At 39.0% G+C, this 16,895-nt stretch overlaps 1 protein-coding gene across 1 annotated transcript; it reads right to left on the reverse strand.

Annotated features, from left to right (window-relative positions):
• Positions 1-865: 865 nt before the first annotated feature.
• Positions 866-15,827, reverse strand: tmem276b (transmembrane protein 276b). The gene is made up of 4 exons (XM_085270657.1): positions 15,096-15,827; positions 9,492-9,605; positions 4,759-4,896; positions 866-4,514 (listed from the first exon to the last, which is right to left on the reverse strand). The coding sequence occupies exons 1-4, from the start codon at positions 15,490-15,492 to the stop codon at positions 4,264-4,266; spliced, it is 900 nt and encodes a 299-aa protein (XP_085126783.1). The 5' UTR covers positions 15,493-15,827; the 3' UTR covers positions 866-4,263.
• Between the last annotated feature and the right edge of the window lie 1,068 nt (positions 15,828-16,895).

Below are 16,895 nucleotides of genomic sequence, written 5' to 3' on the forward strand. Positions count from 1 at the left end.
AAATTGCAGCGCAGATATTTTTGTCAGCGCACCATCTTTTGGATGTACATCATTACTTCCATATATACTTCATTGTGAAACACTCTTTCAGGAAAAGGTTTTTTTTGATACTCTGCAATAATGTGTCTGGTGTAAAGTCATGTTTAGATTTGTGCAGTTTCTCAAGCTCACAATGTGTTTATCTTTGTTTGAACTTTTTTTATTTTAGACATCCACATTCCTTAATCATCTGTGTATTTGAGTTTCATTGGATGTTTGCCTGTAATTAAACCTTTTTTCTAAAAAATATGTTTTTAAAATAATTGTAACTTTTAAAAAAAATATAGACTTGATTGCTATTGCAAGAACTAAATAAAAGATTTCTTAATGCTGCTTCATATTTACTTACTTCTCACGTTATTTGTATGTTTTGGGCCTTTTAACACAGATTCACTCATCCAAGTCTCTTTTAAAAAAAAAAAAAAAAGCAAAAAGCAAAGACACAAAATGTTAAGTTCTCCCTCTAGGTGGCACCATGTCCTCAGTGACAAAAGGCCAACTGCCGCCGTGGTGATTAGTTGGGGAAGTAATGTGTCAACACTGGCGCTATGATGGTGTCCTACCTTCCTGGACATTCATCTCTTAGCTGGACCGTCTGTTTTCAGTTCAGCTCCAGAAAGCACCTCTACCCTACAGATTTAACAGTACAAAACATCTTGCTGCCTCAGACAGACGAGGATCGTCACATATTAAAACTTTCAAGATAAAGGTGCTTTTTTTGTCTTGTTTTTTTTTTTAAAACAGAGTGATTCACATATAGCTCTGCAACTTTGGAGGGCAGAACTGCAGAGTCCCGGCACAAACACAAAGACAGAAAGCAACAACATGTTAATAATTACATGTTTTATTTCAGTAAAATAAACTAATTAAAAATGGACACACTTTTTCATATATTGAAAGAAACTAACTGTAATGAGATCATGCAAGGCTGTAATGTCTGGCTTTTGTTTTTTGTTTTTTTTTTATCCCCACGTAACATCTGCAGTGGATGGAACCAGTATAAATGTAGAAAATAATAGCTGTGCTACTGAAATGAGAGCCACTCTTAATGGTGGCATTTTCATGGGTCATCTCTCATTGCACAGAGTACTTCTCTAAGTTTCTCATGAAAGCTGGATTATACAACAATTTCCAGTATCTTGTTACACGGTGCTCATCCGTCCTCTAACGTTCGTTGTTTTTTGTTTTTTTGTAATGCTTTGTAAATCTTGCTACTGTGTGCTACTGTTCTTTTGTTTTGAGTTGATGACAAAACTTCAGCTTCAAAACACAGACACTGCTTTGTGTTGGTGTTCATTGAAATTTACTATTTGAGACATGGGGGGCTGGGGGCTGGGGGGTAGCTGTGTGCTTTCAAAATGGATCATGTGTTATGTTTTGACTGCACACATGCAGTGGTGGCAAAAGTCTAATTCCTTCCCCACCCCCATAATACGCAAAAAAGAGTTGTGTGCAGTTGTGCTTCAGTCAGAACAACACATTGTACTTTCACCATGTACATATACATTACACTTCACTGCTTACAGTATATTACTGTGTTTCAGTTTAAGTGCAAACTTAAAACTTCATTAAAACACCACACAGCGTCGCATTCTGTCAGTTAGCAGTGTAGCGAGCATAGATATAAAAAATTTCCATATTTATAGTATGCCCTACTTTCAGGTGGAAACATTTCCACATTAAGAGCCTCGGCCGATTGACCCTGACCTCACAACACTGTATAAACGCGGACTCACAACAGGGTGCTTGTTACATGCTCTGATCATCTTTTGCTCCCTTGTGTGACCTTGCAAACAAATATAGTGCCACCAGCTTAAGACTTCAGGTTCACTAAATCATGAAACGCAGCAAAGTGCAAAGATTCAACAAGACACTGGCGATATAGTTTTCTATCATGCCTCAGTTCATTTCCTCATTGATGGTGATGGTGAAATGACCAAACGTCACACACAGTGTTGTTAAGACACTATAACACCTTTTTTTTTCTAAGAGAGTTAATTGACATAGCTGATAGAATATCTCATGATTCATCTCAGGCAATCAACACTTATAAAAACATCATGGCTGTAATATTCTTGTATCATGTAGTCATGGATCGTGGAGGTGGTGAGTTTTGTCCTTTTAAAATATATTACCTCTAGTGACTCGGGAACAAAAAATTACAGCGTTACAAAAAAACAAAACAAAAACCAAATGGCTTTTGTGGGTTATTCTCGCCCAGTAGTGTTAACAGGGTGATAGTTTTTCCTTTTATATTTAACAGCTTTAAGTCCTACACTTTATTTTCAGACATTTTTACATTGTCCAAACCATGTTGCACACTATGGAATATGTCATTTTCCAACTTAATACAGAAAACCTGGTGTATTTCAAATCAAAAATAAGTTTCCAAGAACGCATTCCTTAAATTTGACTTATTATGGATACTTGTCATTTCAAGTTTTCTCAGTCTAGTTATTTTCGATGTGTAAATTAAATAATTCAAACTGAATGTGTATTTGCAGTACAGCTCGAGACACATGTCTAGGCATATGTTGCTGTAGGTGCTTTGTTTCGACCTCGGATTTGGAGGTGTAAGACAAAAATGAAGAATTCCTCTGTTCCTCTCACACACAACAATGTGTAGTGTACTGTTTTGTTAGCTAGTACACAGTACATTTGCATTTTACTGGTACAAAATATATTTTTACTAAAATGATCAGTCATTGTGTGAATTCCAAGCATCACAGCCTTCAACAGGATTTTTTCTACTTATAATTTTGTTCTTGTTGTTGTTTTCTAAAGATTAACATCCATATAAAAAAAATTGTAAACAACTCTTAAATTCACAATATGCATTTGATTGCTGGACAATGAGGTCCATCACAGAAATGATCTTTTATTGTGCTCCTTTCCTTATATTAAAACTAACATTGCAGGATATTAAATGATGATAGTTTGGCCTTCCACTAATGTTTGATATAGTCCGTTATTGTACTTAGTACAGATGAGAATTCTGTGTGCAGATTGTGCTTGTATTTTTAGTGGCATCACTGAAGTTGCATTTCTTTCTCTTCTAAAATTGCTTAATTCGCTTCTATTCAGAGAAAAGAAGGACTGGCCAATATGAGGTTAAACAGCGGAGCAATCAAATACCTCCTCCATAGTTTGGTTTAATTTTTCTTGCTGTCAGGTTATGATTCAGCCTTCAGCAAACACACCGGTCTGTCAGATCCATGACAGTGCAGCAGATGCTGTGTTTCTTTTACTCAGATTTACCTGCTTACTTGCATTACTTTCACTTGGTAATCGACTGAACTCTGCCGGCCATCACTGCCTCTGAGCAAACAGAAAACAAATATTCAAAATCTACTTTACACAAACAATGATCTGGATCTACACTGAGATGCATTTGTACATATATAATTGTCAAAGAAGCGTCAAACAATTTGCTCTGGAAGGCAAAAATTTTACTTCTGTGTATTTTATCATACTGACCGCACTGCTAGACCCAGTATAGGCTGTAGACGTGTGCCCTGGGGCTCATGTTTGATATCAGTTAGTGTGCTATACTAAAGATAGGCAATGGGCAGTCAGTGCCAAATTTTTTTCTTCTTCTTTTTTTTTTTCCATTACGAACAGTAACACAGCACACTTCACTCGACTGACAGAGGAATGCTGACAGGATGTTCTGGCCTGATGTTTGTTCCTTTTGCTGGATATCTCTCATGATTCATCCATAGTAATTGAGCATGTGTGGAAAGGCTGGTGTGTGTCTGTGTTTGTGTGTGTGTGTGTATATGTGTGTGTTTGTGTGTAAATGTGTCTCTTGTGTGGGATTGTGTGTGGCTTTATGTATTTAAGAGAGCACCATTTTATGACAATTTCTCTTCAGAGAAAACAGTCACCATTAGATCATCATAAAGTCAGCATTTCAAAAATCAAAACCAAAAGAAAAAAAGTCTTATTTGTGCTATTAGAGCCATGTCCCAGTCAAACATTGCTGTGGGTGTCACTCTTGGCCTTTACGGAGGTCCCTCGGGGATTTTCAAGATTAGGTGTGTGAAATTTGCCGTTACTTTGTTCCTTCTGTCACAACTCAGGCACACTGAACACTGAAGGGGGATGGCGATGCTGAGGGTGTTGTGAGATGGTGATCAGACAAAAACTGTTTCAGAGTTAAACATCAAGGTTGGAAGGGTGTGTTTGTGCGTTCGGTGGTTCAATCGCTTCACAACGCCCCTGTCACACGGTTCCGTTCTCCTGCCTCGGCTTGTGGATGGTTGTGCGAGTGGCAGGCGTACTCAGGGATGGAGCCAAGGTGCAGAGGAAGCCAGCCAGCAATGTGAGACCGAGGCCCCCCCAGGCACAAAACATGGACCAGCCATAGCCATGGCTAATGTCTTCAGGGAGGCCATACATGTAGCGAGGATAGCGGGATAACTCGAAGTTGATTCCTGCCACACATGTGCACAATGAGATGATGCAGCATGTTCCTGTGTGAGTGGAAGAGAACAGGACTGGTTTACATGGTTTTCAATCGATTATTGAATTTTTACATGTACTCTGCATCTTACTGCAGGATGAGAATCATGTTACTGCGGGACATTGAACTGTTATCTCATGTTAACACAAAGGTGCTCTCAGCTGTCATCAAATAAATAAATAAAGTGAATAAAATTGGATTTTGCATGCATGCATTCGTGTGTGTGGATGTGGGCATATGTGCTCTCACAGTACCTCCCATGAGAAAGAGTAGCCCAGCTACATATTGCATGAGGTCATGCTGCTGGCAGCATCCCAGCACTCCAATGATCCACCCGAAAAGAATGATGGACACAGCCATGCCCACAAAGCCAGCTGTCATTCTTCTTAGATCTGCAAGCAGAAACGAAAACTTCACCGAGGGAATCGTAACTTACAGACACTGAATACTAAAGCTAAAGGCTAAAGTATTATTATTACTATTATTGAATTCCTTATGTAAACACGTTGCATCACTGAGAACAAGATCTCTTTTTCATGACACACCTGTGTGCAATAACATAAGTGTAGACAGACTGCTAGACAGGCAGAAACCTAATACAAAGAGACATTATACATGGTCATAAATTATGAAAAGTACTTCCCAGGGTAGATATAGACATGTAATGTTTTAAAATCATCCAATTAAATAAAAAAAACAACAACATTGCTTTAATTGTTTGGTTGTTGTTGATGGGGTTTTCCCTTTTTTAGTCTTTCAGTTTTTCCAAACTGTGTGAACAGGAAGTACAGCTAATATTAAAATGTCATCAGACATCGTGCAGTAGAGCCTTGTAAATAAACTTTATACATTGCTGCTCTATTTGCGAGGCAGGAAAATCGCACTGTGTTTCACAGTTAGAACAAAGATACAAGAAACACAGGAGAGTAGGACAGTAACAACTACTCTGTGATAATAGTTAAGATAAGCATGAGTCAAGAGGCAGGCATAGAAACAATATCACCATGATAGTGTAGACAAAACTATAGATTGTACAATGATGTTACTGGGAATACAAAAGTCAAATCCCTGGAGTTCCACAGCAGCCTTAAAAGTGAGGCTAGCACCTATCCAATCAACAATTTCATGTAAACTAGGCTACATGCTAACTTAGAAATAAAGTTACCAATGAATGTTTACTTCTAATTGTATTATCAATAGCAAAGTTGTGACGGAACCAACTGGCTGTCCAGTTTCGTCTTTCAGAGGAACTAATATTGTAGTATGCTATGATATACTTACTCGTGTGTCAAGGATTTAACTAATGCCAATAAAACAACTTAATATAGATCAATATAATATTCAAAAATCAGAAATCAGTGAATTCAAAGCTCTAACTGAACTTTATTTCGTGCTAAACTATCTGCTTTTAGACAGCTTTTTCTGCTTTTTCGTGTTGAAACAACCTGCTGTGTTAGAAGAGGAAGTGTTTTAAGACATCATTACGTAGTTTCAATACACAGTTCTTTCTAGGAAATAGTCTTATTTTCCTCATCTTCTAGATAGATCCACACAGTGAAATCAAATGAGGATCCCACTGTATACACAAATAAAACTAATTCAATCTGTTAGTAAAAATAATTACATATATAATTAAACAATTCAAAAAAACTGTAATGCATTAAAATGATATCACTTTTACAGAAAACCTTTTTAAGCCAGAACCATGAAACAGTTGCCAGAAAATTCTAAACTTTGATAAATGAAGTGTTCAGTGAGCCTTCTAATAGCTAATGTAAAAATGTAGTACTCGTGCAACAAAATACAACGAGAATAAAAATGGAAAAATATAGCAAGAACACAAATAACAAGAATAAATGCAAGGATGTATTTTTAACTCATCTTAACTGAACATCTCTGCATTACCAACGCACTGTATCACCCGTACTGAATATAAAACAACACACCTACAGGCAATAAGATAAAAGTAGTGGAACATGATACTGGAAATCACTACTGATGGAATCTAAGGTCTGGCAACTCACTATCTCATATTAACCTAAAGGTGATCTCGGCTGTCATGAAGAACAGAAACTGAATAAAATTGTATTTCGTCTGCAGACTCATGTGAGGATGTGCTTTTCACAGTACCGTGATACAAGGATGCCAAGAAGTACAGGTCTACTCAAGGGTTTAAAGGGGAGGTTTAAGAAAAGAAGCCCCTGTGTTAATAACCCTGATAACCGTGAGGTCAGTATAAGGTCAGCAACACATTTACTATTGATAGGCAGCTATGTGTTAAAAGTGGTAAATATAGGTATTTTAATTATTCAGAAATGGATAAGTATCCACTGCGACGAAGCGAGCGTCTTGCTAAGGCTTATAGGTTTATAAAAGACTGCAGGGAATGACAGCACAAGGAGATTATTTCACATAAACGTTTCCAGCAAGACTGAAAAAAGACGTGGCTTTTGCAAATGCATTTGAAATAGTGAGGGGGGAAAAAGACAAAAAAAACATATTTATGTTTAATATTTCCACACTTATATCATCATATCTGTACTGTAAGGCAGCGGTCCCCAACCCCTGGGCCTCGGACCGGTACCGGTCCGTGAGTCGTTTGGTACCGGGCCGCGAGAGTTGAGGCTCAGGTGTGAAATGTATGGTTTTCAGGGTTTTTATCGGTTTTCAGCGTTATTTTGTTATCGTTTTTATCGTTAACTCGGTTTTCCTGGGTCTTTTCACGTGTTATGAATAAATCTTCTTTTTTTCGGTACCGGTACTAGTTTTATTTTGTTGTATTTATCCGCAACACCTTAAAGGCCGGTCTGTGAAAATATTGTCGGGCATTAACCGGTCCGTGGCGCAAAAAAGGTTGAGGACCGCTGCTGTAAGGTATAAGAACAGTATTTTGATTTTGGTGTTATACGCAGTTGTACATTTTTGCCATTATTTAAATTGCATTTATACAGTATGGGTACTTGTATGTATAGTTGTATCTTTTAATATTTGATGACATCTAGAAGGCAAATAAAAATCACAATAAAATGTATTGACAGAAACAAAAATGTCTATTTGAATTTGTTGTTGAATGTGTTTTCACATAATTTTTTAATAAAAAATCAGCAATCCATCCATGCGCTTCCGCTTATCCTTTTCAGTGTCACGGGGGGCGCTGGAGTCTATTAAAATCAGCAATGATTTAATAAAAGTTTATAAATAAAATTCACATTAGCCTCTGGAAGTGCTCAAGTTACCTTCATTTGCTAAAACTAATTAATTTTGTCACTGCCTCTCACATGAAAATAGTTTCGGACATGTTTGAGGCTGACAAGAACTGACAGGATGAAAACACTGTTATGTGAACATGGCATCTTTCATCTATGGATCAATTTTAGTTTAACAAGCAGAGCTAATGGTAGTTACAGTAAAACTGTCTGTCGGTACAAAGAATAAATAAGAGCACAATACAAAATGTGTTTGTCTGTGTCCACCTGCCAAACTTATGTTCAACTTTTACTTCTGGTTTGGGTCTCCTCCACCTCCAGAGGGAAATATCTAGCTGATAAGCTGCTATATGTTCCACTGCCTGTTCCTATTTTTGTCTGCTATTCAGTGCTGTGCAAGCAAGTCTAAAGTGAGTTCCTTTTTCTCTGAAAACAGTGACACTAAATAAGAGAAGAAATGCGTGTTGATTCAAGTAGCAAAACAACGACTAAAACAGGGATAACTTTCATAACTAGCGTGGGTTAGTGGTAGCAGGTGTGCTGCTGTTTCTCTTTTTTTTAATTAAATGTGCAAACATCCTTTACTTTCTCATGCAGCTCTGATTTTTCATTGGTGTTTCACAGGTCAACAGTTTCAGGACTTAGTAATAAATATTGCATGCTTGAGCTGTTTTTATGGATTGTATGATTAAGAGCCTGTATGTGATAGTTATGTAGATGCTAAGAGCAGTATGATAAATCCAGAGCACTAATAGTAAGACTAAAGCAATCCTGTTGTACAAACAATAAAAAAACACCACTTTCCCTTCGACTACACATCATGTTGAGTATTGATATTCATTAAACAGAAGCAAATGTGATTTAATGTGAGAAAAAAGTGAGAAAGACTTCCAGCAGTTCTTTAGCTGGCAACATGGTGTTATTTTGATTTGGTAATAATAGAGACATTTGTTTGACGAAAAAAAGACATAGGACCCAACACAGTGCCTTGGTGCACACCAATGTCACTCAAAAACAAAGCCCATTACTAAAAAAAGATTGTTATTTAATTTTCTCTTTTTATTTTTTTAATTATCATTAAGCTAGTCTAGTAATGCTATGATCACACTAGGAAAAACAGTGGCTGGAAACTGTGTGAAATAAACTTCTAATCTTCATGCTTCAAAGATGTAGATTACATGAGCAAACCACTTGCAGTCACTTGCTGTGTGACTTTGACTTTGAACAGCAGTACGATGGAATTAGCCTGCTATCAGATTGTGATTGAATGGGTTCAAACTGGCAACGACATGCAATCTGTTTGTGATAATGCAGCAAATAATTGTGATAAATCAGTTAAAATAACAAATCTGTTCGCATCTACATAAACAGAAATCCACATTAACTTCAGAGTCCAGCCAGAACCTCAGAGATTTAAAACAGGAATTTAGATTCCCTCCAAATAGTGAAATTGTTGCTGTAGATCAGCAATTTCAAGATAATATCAAGAATGCCACCAAATGACAACCAGCTGAGTCGAGTATCCAATACAAAAAGAAACGTCACAGATGAGATGCACTTATCAGACTTGCTGAGTTAGACTGTAATGTTTTGGCAATCAGTCTGCTTGTATTGATCAGACAGCAATTATTTACAATGCCAAACCCTTTCGAGTCTGACCGAAATTCTTTGTAGAAAAAATACATGTGTATTAATGAATAACTCCAAAAACCAGATAGTCAATCACCAAACACAAACACAGCCAACACCAGCTCCATAAAGACAAAAACTTTAATACTTACGGAGTGCATGCCACTCATCCTGCCGTATAGTCTTTGTGATGTTGATGGGTAAATTTCGCGGTAAGATGGACGAAGAATAGTGATACTTGACTGGGATACATCTCTGAATTATGCCTGGCAGAAGAAAATGGAAACAGTTGTAACTGGAGGACAAATTCCTTTAATTCAAGTAAGTAAGAGGGTAACAAGCAAGAAAATTAAGTAAGAATTGCATTCTGAACCTTCGCCCTACTTCTGGGATTGTAAGATAATGTGTGTATGCAAACATGGTAGAAAAGCTTCTTATTTATTTTCCACCCTCACTGGGTTTTAATTTTCTGAGCTGGCCTTATTAACCTTGTTTTCCCAACCACTCCTACATTGTTATTAAGGGAGGGGATTAGGGAAACAATATGGAATATGGATTATTCCACCGACAGCCACAACTGTTAACTGTTCTGCCTTTAAAGTGAATCTATTTTGATTTTTGCATTTGGTTTTGGGAACCAAAGTCTATAATCCAGATCCTGCTTTTCATATCAGATCTCATATTAAGGAAAATTGTGGATACTTGGCAAGCCATTAAATGTCCCACACACCTATTGAAGATTAACATAAATTAATTTAGCTTCATGACTGGAGCTGTGATCAGTGAACCGGACTGTGCTTGACTGACGCCTCCCTGAGTCTCCTTTTTGCTTTGTTGTGAGTTCAAATGGGACAAATCAGACATTTATCACAGCTACGGTACAATGAGTTTGATTATTACTCGTAAGCATATCGGTGCCCGGCTTTAATCTGATAACGCAAGTGAAGGAATCTTTGAAGGTGTCACATATTGTGAAAGTCTAAGTCCAAACATCTATAGGGGTAAACTCTGTTCCACATATGCTGAAAAACTATGTGAACAAATTAAGATTTTGAACTCCTAATACTCTGTATAGATCTGGAAATGCATTCAGAAATGTTTGCATTAATTAAGAAAATAATCTCCCAGATGAGACACAATCAACTATTAAAATGCTTTGCAGCTTTGACCTTTCTTTTCATCTGATTCCGAGTGCAGTTCTGTAAACTGTCTCACTTAAAATTTGTGTTATTATCATTTATTGTTTGCCTTCAAGCAGGATGACAGAGTTTAATTAAGGTCACTTTAAATCTGACAGACTGGTTGACGTCTGATTGCACAGTAATCACATTTTGGCTGCTTGAGCAGGAAGTAACAACGTTAGCACAATTCTGATGTTCAATTACATACATTTGTGAGATCTAAATGTAATAACAGCGGACGAATCTGCGTAATGCTTCTGGTGTATATTCATTGTCACTGTAGTGAACATGCCAATGGCAAAGCAGAGCTACTGCAGCGAAGAAAGATATAGTTTGGTTTACATGTTATTATTCTCCACATAATGCTGGTGCTTTATAGCCAGTGACCATTATAAATAATCAGTTTTCTTCTATGCCATCTGTACCACTCTTTGCACAAAACATGATAAATGAATGTGAAGCTATAAAACCTGAAGTTAAAGATGATCCTAAGACTCAGGCAGGGCTATCTAAATCGAGTAATAAAATCTATTTACTTAGACTGCATACAGTATTTACTTCTGCAGGCACTTATAGTAAATACTGTAAGTTCTATTATGCTTGAAATTGAGCCAATTCTAATCTGCACCTCCGTTCTTGCTGATAAGAGCTCAGTATGGTAAATATCCCAAAGGCATGGAGGCTAGTAGCAGCAAGAACTTTTAACATAAGTTAAATGTGTTGTAGTCTGTCAACACGCATAGTGCAAGATGTGGACATGGTCTCATGAACACAGCTCATAACCAACATAGTAGTGCTCGTTTAAAACTCAAATGTTTTAAAAAGAAACGCAGTCCAGTTAAATAATAATACAAAGTACAGCCTGAAATAACCCGAACACTGAATCACAACCATTCAGAGACAAAATCTGAATAAGCTTCATCAGAGTTACTTGCTGCTGCAAAAACTACATCGCACTAATGTGTTTATGCCATAAAGTCAGCCTTTACAGGACAATGGGGCAATCAGTGAAACATTAACACTGGAATTCCCAGCTTCTACCGTTCTACCTTTAAAAGCCGGAGAGCAGTCAAGTCAAGAAGGCTTCTACCTGAGACCCCCGCGGAGTCATCATTTTGCGTTTCTACCTTTAAAAGCCGGAGAGCAGTCAAATGCTGGAAGTGGAAGCTAAATTGGCTAGTCATTCATATGTATATTGGGTCGTTACCTAGGAATTCTGGAGGGAGGGGATTGGGGGAGAAATCAACACACATGAGTCTAGGTCCTTTGTTGCTGACATTTATTGATAAAAACAGTAGTTTCATTTCATGTTATTTCCTTTTTCATTTCAAGCAAGGAAGTGGATGTAGTTAGTAAGTAAGATATTTCAGACATTATTCTGACACAGAGGAGGAGATACTGGAATTATAATTAGTATCTATGCATGCATTTGTGATTTTGTTTGACCTTCCCATTGCTCACAATTTGAATTTGTTCACACTGCAGATGAGTGTCTCAGTCCCCAAACAAGCTCTCTTTTTCGGTGGAGAAGCAGTCTCCTCATCCGCAGTGAGTGTGGAGAAATCAACACACATGAGTCTAGGTCCTTTGTTGCTGACATTTATTGATAAAAACAGTAGTTTCATTTCATGTTATTTCCTTTTTCATTTCAAGCAAGGAAGTGGATGTAGTTAGTAAGTAAGATATTTCAGACATTATTCTGACACAGAGGAGGAGATACTGGAATTATAATTAGTATCTATGCATGCATTTGTGATTTTGTTTGACCTTCCCATTGCTTACAGTACAAAAAACCAACCATTTGTACACATATGTACTAATAATAATAAAAAGTGAGTGCAACACTGCAACCCGTCACCCCGTCGTTCAGTGGTCGTTGATCAGTGGTCCATTGTGGCACCATTCAGAGCACTGGTACAATAGTACCAGCAAGATATGGGAAGACATTGCAAATGTACTTGGATTTTAGGTTGCAAGCCACCCAAAACTTGATCCCAAACTTGTCAGGTTTACTTGCAAACACTTGGAGTGTTTCAGTATGCCATCTTAGGGAGAACTCAACACACATGTAGGTCCTTTGTTGCTGACATTTATTGATGAAAATAGAAAAAAAACCAACCGTTTGTACACATGTTTACAAATAATAACAAAAATTGAGTGAGTACATTACAACATTTTCAGCAATCACTCACAATCCTGGCACTGCCACGGTATCTGTCGCCTGCATTTACCACATGTGTACCTGTAGCAGTGAACACATCGCACAGTGGCCTGATTTTTTTTGCATCTGTGTTTGACCTGACACGTGGCCCTTTTTCCAGGGCTCGGTGTGGAGGGTTGTGTCCGAAGCAACTGTTCTTTTCTTTCCTTCTTCGCAGCTACATGAGAGTGAGCCAATTCGGTTGCAAGGGCTACCAGGAAGTCCACCCGTCTTTCCTTCGTCCCGGTGCATTCTTGATACAGCACATGTGCATTCAGTGCTGCCATGTCAATCATGTTATAAAACACGGCAACTGGCCAGCGCCGTGTTCCTTTGCGGACAGTGTACTCCCGAACCATCTGGTCCATCACATCCACGCCACACTTTGTCTTGTTGTAAAGGGTGACAGTGTTTGGCTTCCTTTTGGTAGTGTTTTCGGTCTGAACCACGCTGTGCATGCTGCTAAGAAGATGGCATACTGAAACACTCCAAGTGTTTGCAAGTAAACCTGACAAGTTTGGGATCAAGTTTTGGGTGGCTTGCAACCTAAAATCCAAGTACATTTGCAATGTCTTCCCATATCTTGCTGGTACTATTGTACCAGTGCTCTGAATGGTGCCACAATGGACCACTGATCAACGACCACTGAACGACGGGGTGACGGGTTGCAGTGTTGCACTCACTTTTTATTATTATTAGTACATATGTGTACAAATGGTTGGTTTTTTGTACTGTAAGCAATGGGAAGGTCAAACAAAATCACAAATGCATGCATAGATACTAATTATAATTCCAGTATCTCCTCCTCTGTGTCAGAATAATGTCTGAAATATCTTACTTACTAACTACATCCACTTCCTTGCTTGAAATGAAAAAGGAAATAACATGAAATGAAACTACTGTTTTTATCAATAAATGTCAGCAACAAAGGACCTAGACTCATGTGTGTTGATTTCTCCACACTCACTGCGGATGAGGAGACTGCTTCTCCACCGAAAAAGAGAGCTTGTTTGGGGACTGAGACACTCATCTGCAGTGTGAACAAATTCAAATTGTGAGCAATGGGAAGGTCAAACAAAATCACAAATGCATGCATAGATACTAATTATAATTCCAGTATCTCCTCCTCTGTGTCAGAATAATGTCTGAAATATCTTACTTACTAACTACATCCACTTCCTTGCTTGAAATGAAAAAGGAAATAACATGAAATGAAACTACTGTTTTTATCAATAAATGTCAGCAACAAAGGACCTAGACTCATGTGTGTTGATTTCTCCCCCAATCCCCTCCCTCCAGAATTCCTAGGTAACGACCCAATATACATATGAATGACTAGCCAATTTAGCTTCCACTTCCAGCATTTGACTGCTCTCCGGCTTTTAAAGGTAGAAACGCAAAATGATGACTCCGCGGGGGTCTAAGGTACTACCCCGAAATGACTGCTCTCCGGGGGTGTAAGTGTTTAACAGAACACTGAAATGATGTAAGTGCACTGCTCTTACAATATGATGATTTTTGAGAGCAGAAAAGAAAATGCACTGTAAATTATTCATTGGAGAGCCTGAAATCTTGTGTTATTCGTGCAATTAAATGGTTTTTAATTGTAAAATGAGTGGCAGTAGTTATAGTAGTTGGGGGGGAGGAAAGTGGGAAGTATTATGTAACAGAATTACTGCAAGGTATCTAAAAGGCTGCTAGATTTGGTGTGAATTGGTTTCAGTACAGCATGCTGTGGCTAAATGAATGTTATTTACTGGTCTGTTTTAGCCATGCTGATCTACTTTTATTGTGACACTAACCAACAACAACAACAACAAGGACCACAAAAAGTCCCCCAGTTTCAGGACCTTACTCTTTTCCAGGTATGACATCAGGCCTGATACAAAGGTTTTCATTGTTGTTCACTGAAGGATGGCTGTGCACTGAGTTGTCTCTACTGTAGCCTAATATTTAAAGCACTTGCATTAAAGATTCAGCTTCTGGTGCACACTGAAATTGTTTTATTTATCATATTGACTATTACTAGACCGCTTAGGCTCTTATAGACAAGACTATCCTCTTGTTATAATAATATTATAGAGAGAGAGAGAAAGAGAGAGACTTAGCACCATGGACAGCGAAATTACCCGCTAAATTAAAAGACACAATAGATTCCAAAAGGCCATCCTCATGTTTTATAAAATGTCAAAGCAGAGACATGCTGATGTGAGAGGCCTCTGGATGAGTGTGTGTGTGTGTGTGTGTGTGTGTGTGTGTGTGTGTGTGTGTGTGTGTGTGTGTGTGTGTGTGTCAGGCTAGGTGAGCTCATCGCTGAGCATCACGGCCTGGTGGTGCACACAAGAAAAGCCAGGCTCCAGACTGCTCGTGTTTACCTTTGTAAATGAGGTCCTCGGTCTCCGGGTCGAATCCTTCCCGGTGACATTTCCTCCAGAGACCAGAGATGGTGGAGTTAAACTGCCGGCTACAGTGAGACTCCATGGCAGACGCCCCGGCCAGAAAGTGCCGCTTCCTCCTGAAGACAGGAGCAGCATCTGGGCCGTTACCTTCCCTCTCCAGGCTCTTTGGAGGCATCTGGAGGGGGAGGTTGTGGCTCGAAATGTAGATGTAACCCGGGTCGTTTCGCTTACTGGCATAGTTTTTACACCTCTCTCGATGTCTCCTCGCGTCCGTCTCGTACCAATAATCGGTGCAAATCGCCATGGCGAGCAGCCCCAGCGCGCAGAGAGCCAAGAAGAGCCCCGTGCCCGTTAATATTTTCATAGCGGCCATCTTCCCCACTCGACGGAGAGCCCAAACAGTCGCAAGAAGGTTCCTCCGTGGCCGTGGTGATACCGCGTGAAATAAATCACGACGGCACTCACAACCTCGCGCAGTCCCGCGCTGGGAGCATGGTGCTGAAAGGCCAGTGATGTCCGGACTAGATGCTGCGGTCTATTGTTGTGGTACCCGGTGAATGCAATGTTGTTCCCACCATCTGTTATGGTACAGGAGGAGAGGGGATGGATGGCGACCAACGCTGTGAGGAGGAGGCAGGGGCAGTGATGTAGTTGCGCTCTCTCTCCTCCAGGTTGTTGCGGGATGGGGGAGCAGACAGAAAGCAGCTCTGTTGTGGGGGAGTGCTGGTTTTTAATGCTCGGATAGTCACCTTTTGCACTAAACGTGTAAAAGACAGGTGCTGTGGAGTCACAGCTGAGCAGTGTGCAACCGATCCTTCAGATTAAGAATCATCTACTTTTTTTTTTTTATGTGTGTATTTATTGTTATTTATCTCCCACAACTGCGTTCCTGCACAGCAGCAGAAACGATGCACAGTGTAGAAATGATGTGACATGCTTTAAGTGATAATTGTTCTATACTGGGCTTCATAACTCAGCCATCCAGGCAATGTTCACGAGATGGCTGCCAGCTGATACACAATCACATGTGTTTCAGAAGCGAGTTCCAACACAATTAAATTTGTTTCAATAAAGGCACAAATAGAGCTATATATATTCGTGTGTCTGTGTATATATATATATATATACACTTGTGTGTATTGCACGTATGTATTAGATAATGGTCCAGCAAGAGTAAATCTGTTAAAGATTCATTTACTCTATATTGGGCCTCTGCTTTGTTACAGAATAGTTTACAATCCCAAAACATATTTTAATCTGGGCACCCCAGGAGAAAACATGTCTTGATGACATGATGACTTTAGTAGATTGAACATAGACTGAATTCCCTTAAGGCCTTTATGAATTAATATATATAATTTAAGTTGTAAGGCTCATTTTTTTCCCCGTAAGCAGAAACGTCACTTTACATTTTACTACCCAACTACCTATAATGTCGCATGTGCATGCCTCTTTTCCCTTCAGAATTCTCTTAATACTTCATGACATAGATTCAGCAAGATGTTGGATGCATACCTCAGAAAGTTTGGCCCACATCAACATGATAGTATGACCCAGTTGCTGCACATCCACGGGGCGAATCTCCAGTTCCACCAGGAGGCCATTTGAGTAAAGTCATTGTGTTCAAGAAGCTAGTTTGAGATGATTTGAGCTTTGTGACATGTGACTGGAAGCAACCATCAGAAGATGGATGTGGTCATAAAGGCATGGACATGATCAGCAACAGTATTCAAGTAGGCTGTGGAGTTACTCAGTTGGTACCAAGGGGCCGAAAGC

Source organism: Mchenga conophoros, linkage group LG1 (genome assembly GCF_057382185.1).
Source record: "Mchenga conophoros isolate Kocher_MC1m ecotype Shallow Benthic linkage group LG1, M_conophoros_male_GT1.1, whole genome shotgun sequence".
Lineage (NCBI taxonomy): Eukaryota > Metazoa > Chordata > Actinopteri > Cichliformes > Cichlidae > Mchenga > Mchenga conophoros.

Coding starts and splice junctions, on each gene's coding strand:
- tmem276b (XM_085270657.1), bottom strand. CDS start 15,492: ATGGCCGCTATGAAAATATTAACGGGCACGGGGCTCTTCTTGGCTCTC. Junction 9,606..15,095: donor CGAGGACCTCATTTACAAAG/GTAAACACGAGC, acceptor TTCTTCTGCCAG/GCATAATTCAGAGATGTATC. Junction 4,515..4,758: donor GCTACTCTTTCTCATGGGAG/GTACTGTGAGAG, acceptor CCACTCACACAG/GAACATGCTGCATCATCTCA.